Source organism: Rhodnius prolixus, unplaced genomic scaffold, assembly GCF_049639745.1.
Source record: "Rhodnius prolixus isolate KJV_2025 unplaced genomic scaffold, Rpr scaffold_4, whole genome shotgun sequence".
In the NCBI taxonomy this organism is placed as follows: Eukaryota; Metazoa; Arthropoda; class Insecta; order Hemiptera; family Reduviidae; genus Rhodnius; species Rhodnius prolixus.
The window spans coordinates 20444433-20448537 of NW_027411614.1; the positions used below are offsets into that span (position 1 = coordinate 20444433).

The window sequence follows — 4105 nt, forward strand, 5'->3', positions numbered from 1 at the left end:
AAACCTTACTTTTTCTTAAACAAGTCATTTTTATGCCATTATACAGGCTTCCATCTGTTTAGGACTCATTTTACTTAAAATTTGTATGTTTATCTGAAAATGTTTTACTGAAAAATTTGCAATTAGACGCTTTTGTGAGCAGAAAAATTATAATGTAAAATATTGCCTGCTGAAGAGCCTGGTTACGTTAAAATTCACAGATAGCGCTCACGAATTTTATCTTCGGTTAGTATGATATAACCAATAGAGAAGGTTCAAACATTAAGGTTAAGAACCGATGTGTATATTATTTAAATCTTAAAATGACTTTTAAACGTGATCTAGCATTACTCTTAAAGCCATACTATGTTATTAATATACTCATGTCAATCGGATATGTGCTGGCGAAAAAAATGCCAGGATTGTGTACTTTTTTGTTCCCTTCATCTACTCCTGCTTGTGAATTAGATTCGGTAAGATACATTTTTCAACTTTCTCATTTTAATAATGGTCTAATCTAGACCATGATGTATTTTTAGTCAATAGAAGGAATATTTATTCAATTTATCAAAAGTTTTATCTTTTTTTACTACAAGTTTTGTGTTTGTTCCTAGAGGGAATCTGAAATTTTGTTTTTCTTGGTTATTGTGGTAATGATACGATCCAGAAAAACTGGGAGCGTAACAATGATTAATTATTTAACGTCCAGTTTTGTTTATACAAAAGTGGCAAATACAATACTATGGTTTTATAGCGATATAAGGATGGGCCTAGTTTATGGTGTATTATTTGTTCGTAAGTATTATTTCAACTGTTTATATTATTCATACTCATAGATATATTTGTTTAAAATTAGCTTCAATTACAGTTGTGGGCTTACTGCTTCCTGAACCCACTTATTCGGGACCGGATAAAGTGACCTACTTTAGAACTGCTGCTGGTTTAGAAGATGAATTAAATAGAGATAAAAGAATAACTTGGCTAATTACATATTATACTGCATGGAACCCGACCTGTGTGAATTTTGCCCCAGTATTTGCACAACTATCGGCAGAGTAAGAATATGTTTATAATTTTTTAAATTAAGAAGGAAATTCATTTTTCTTGAGGACCTATTTTTCTTCATTAAAAAGCATTATTTAAGTTTTTACTTTGTTTAGTAATATAAAATCTTTTACTTCATTGGAGAAGACGTTTTTATGTAAATGTATATCACATATTATATATTTTTTTTTTTTGAGGTTTTAAAAGTTTTCGAAGGATTAATATTTTTTTGGTTTAATGGTTTTTCGTAAGTCTTAATCTTTGATGAGAAACTGTAAGAGCCAAATCATTAGTAGCCATTATTCCATGCTCTTCTTTGCTAGGCTTTCGAGCATTAAATGTTAGGTTCTATTTTTTTTTTTTTTGTGGGCGTTAACAAGTGTCAATTTTCGTTTCGAACGACTTCTTTCTTAGGTTTAGTTTTAACAGTTTTGAGAGGGTGATTTGTGGTTGGGAAGTAATCTCGGTTCAGGGTGTTCACTTTTTTTAGATGTTGCACGTGTGCAGACTCTACTCTATAGTAGCAGACTCTACAAACATAGGAAAACCTTTAAGTATTAGTCGAGTACCATTCAACCATAAACTGCGACGTTCGAGTGCTGGCATATTACTAGAAGCTGCCTAAATTGATGCATACTTAAAGTCTTGAAAACCTATCTCCAAAACTTGGGTGATTTTCATTTCATCAAAAAATTGTTTCTTGGGTGGGTTAATGTCGACAGTCCAAACAAACAATAGCAAAACTTATTTAGAGTTGATTCATTTAAGACTTGCGATTAAACCCTGATACGACTCTATTTACATCTAACTTCTCTTCTCTGGTTAGGTCGAGTACCTTCCGTTTTGGCAGCAAATGGCCCACACTTGTTTATTGAAAAAAGGTCTTTTTAAGATATTGCATGCTAACTCGTCATAATTTAAATTTTCCTGTTCAACGGAATGCACAACCAGATTTGCTTGATTTGTTTTAGTTATGACTTAGATAATTTAAAATTTGGCAAGATAGATGTAGGCAGATATCCAGAGGCTGCTGCTAAACACCATATAAATGATTCTTCCGTCAGCAAACAACTTCCTACTGTTATTCTATTTAAAGAAGGAAAAGAAGTTTTGAGAAGGCCATTGGTTGATTCCAATGGAAAACTGAAAAAATTCTTTTTCACTGAGGTAAATTTAGATGCTGCATTAGTAAGAGAACTATAATTTGATAAAGAAGATTAATTAATGTACTTTGTTTTTAAACAGGATAACATGAAGGCTGCATTTGATCTTAATAATTTATACAAAGAATGCAAGAGTCATCCTTCGAAATCAAAGAAGAAAGAAATGATAAAAGATAAACCAAATGAGAAATCCGATTAGATATTTTGAGAATATCCATATAAATGTGACAGTTATCGACACCAATAATGTTGAACATTTAAAATTTTGTTAAAAGGTGTTAAAAGTGCCAGGCCTTATAAGAAAACGCACATCTTATGACCACATTTATAATAATTATTTGGACTTAACTTCCAAGATGTACGTGGAAGTAAAATGCATTTATAATTTCTCCCTAGTCATCCTGCCATCAAGTAACCTATAATTGTTGATTTTTTACATGTATTTATGTTTTAATGTTTTAAGAAATGAGATACTAGATGTTTAATTTAAACATAACCTTTAGTTTAAAATATTAGAACAAACATATGATAAGATGAATTAGTATTTATTAGAAGTTAAATGTCCGTTCTTCAGAAACCAAGTAGCTCGAAATGAGCTGCTACAATGTTATAAATTAGGCATTGCGACCACGATTATCTCGGTGGCATTAAAATTTTAATAAATAAGTAATTTGTTGATCTTTTTTTCTGGTCACCTTCACCGATTTTCTTTGTACATTCTTTCTTTTTCTTATTGTACAGACTGACGCCACCCTAAGAGGAAATTGCAGACAGCCACTTCTCATAGATTCCTGTCCTCCTTATGCTCCAAACGAGGTCCCGGAGCGTAAGATAGGAAACCATCCACGATTAGAAGAAGTATGTTTACAACTCACCGCGTAGTAATGAATCTAGAGGCGAATAAACTTGAGATTGACTGATCAAACTTCGATCTACGTCAATAAAAAACAAAGATGTTTTGTTTTTTTTTCAAATTGAAATGGCTTTTTCAGAAATTTGATCTGATCTAAAACTTTCCTTATCAGTGCAAGTAAACGAAAATAAAAATTACTTTTGATGCTCCTGTAGCAACTTCTGCCTAACTTCAAAGATTCGCCAGAGAGCGTTCACAAAAACATTAATAAATAAATACATTACACTAAGTCAATCAACAAAGGCAAAGCCAAGTGGTGCAATCACAATTATGTGTGTTGCGTTTATAAATGAAACATGTAAACAGTTTATATTGAAATCAAATTCTGTTTACTGAGAAAATTTGTTAATTATGGTTCTAACAGTAACAAAGGAACACTGATAAAAGGCTAGGTATACTTTGAGCAGACTCCAGCCGCCAACGATTTCTGTCTCTTTAATCAAAGAAAAGAGCTAAGTCTTGTTGAATGTTTCAATTAAATTTTTACTACAAGGGCATGCATGAAAGTGCAATAAAATGAATTGGTTGATATGAATTTGAAAACAAAAATGGTATCAAATTGTGTCATAGAAGTGGATGAAAGGGTTGTATATGTTTTTTCACTTCCCAGTTTTAAGAACTAACTTTTCCAAGGTAATAATGAAAACAAATTAGATTAATATTGTTAATTTAGAAATATTTAATACGCCCAACAGGGTACATGAAGTAAAATGAATATTATTTAAATTGAGATTTTTCATGAATTGATGACTAACTTAGGATGAATTTTAAAATCTAACTGGATCGATAATAAATTATGAATTAAGGCCGCTTTGCGGATTTTTTAAAACTCTTCTATAAATTAACTTCTATAAATTATGATGTATATTTTACATTCAGAATAATTATGATGAAATATTCTTTCATGAGTATATTAGCTGAAGTAAATTTTTTTCAAATAACTTAATTGAAATTTACAAATGAAATGCTCCTGAAACAATTAAATCTGGTAACTAATACAACTTGT

General features: G+C 30.9%; 1 protein-coding gene across 1 annotated transcript; it reads left to right on the forward strand.

The window, feature by feature from the left end:
- Positions 1-226: 226 nt before the first annotated feature.
- Positions 227-2856, forward strand: LOC141455401 (thioredoxin-related transmembrane protein 2 homolog). The gene is made up of 5 exons (XM_074130453.1): positions 227-452; positions 594-774; positions 848-1034; positions 1995-2190; positions 2269-2856. Exons 1-5 carry the CDS (start codon positions 303-305, stop codon positions 2383-2385), a joined length of 831 nt encoding a protein of 276 aa, XP_073986554.1. The 5' UTR covers positions 227-302; the 3' UTR covers positions 2386-2856.
- Positions 2857-4105: the final 1249 nt, after the last annotated feature.

Excerpts from the sequence above, each read along its gene's own strand:
- LOC141455401 (XM_074130453.1), top strand. The coding sequence starts at position 303 with ATGACTTTTAAACGTGATCTAGCATTACTCTTAAAGCCATACTATGTT. Across the intron at positions 453-593 it reads CTGCTTGTGAATTAGATTCG|AGGGAATCTGAAATTTTGTT; the intron begins GTAAGATACATT and ends GTTTGTTCCTAG. Across the intron at positions 2,191-2,268 it reads AAAAATTCTTTTTCACTGAG|GATAACATGAAGGCTGCATT; the intron begins GTAAATTTAGAT and ends GTTTTTAAACAG.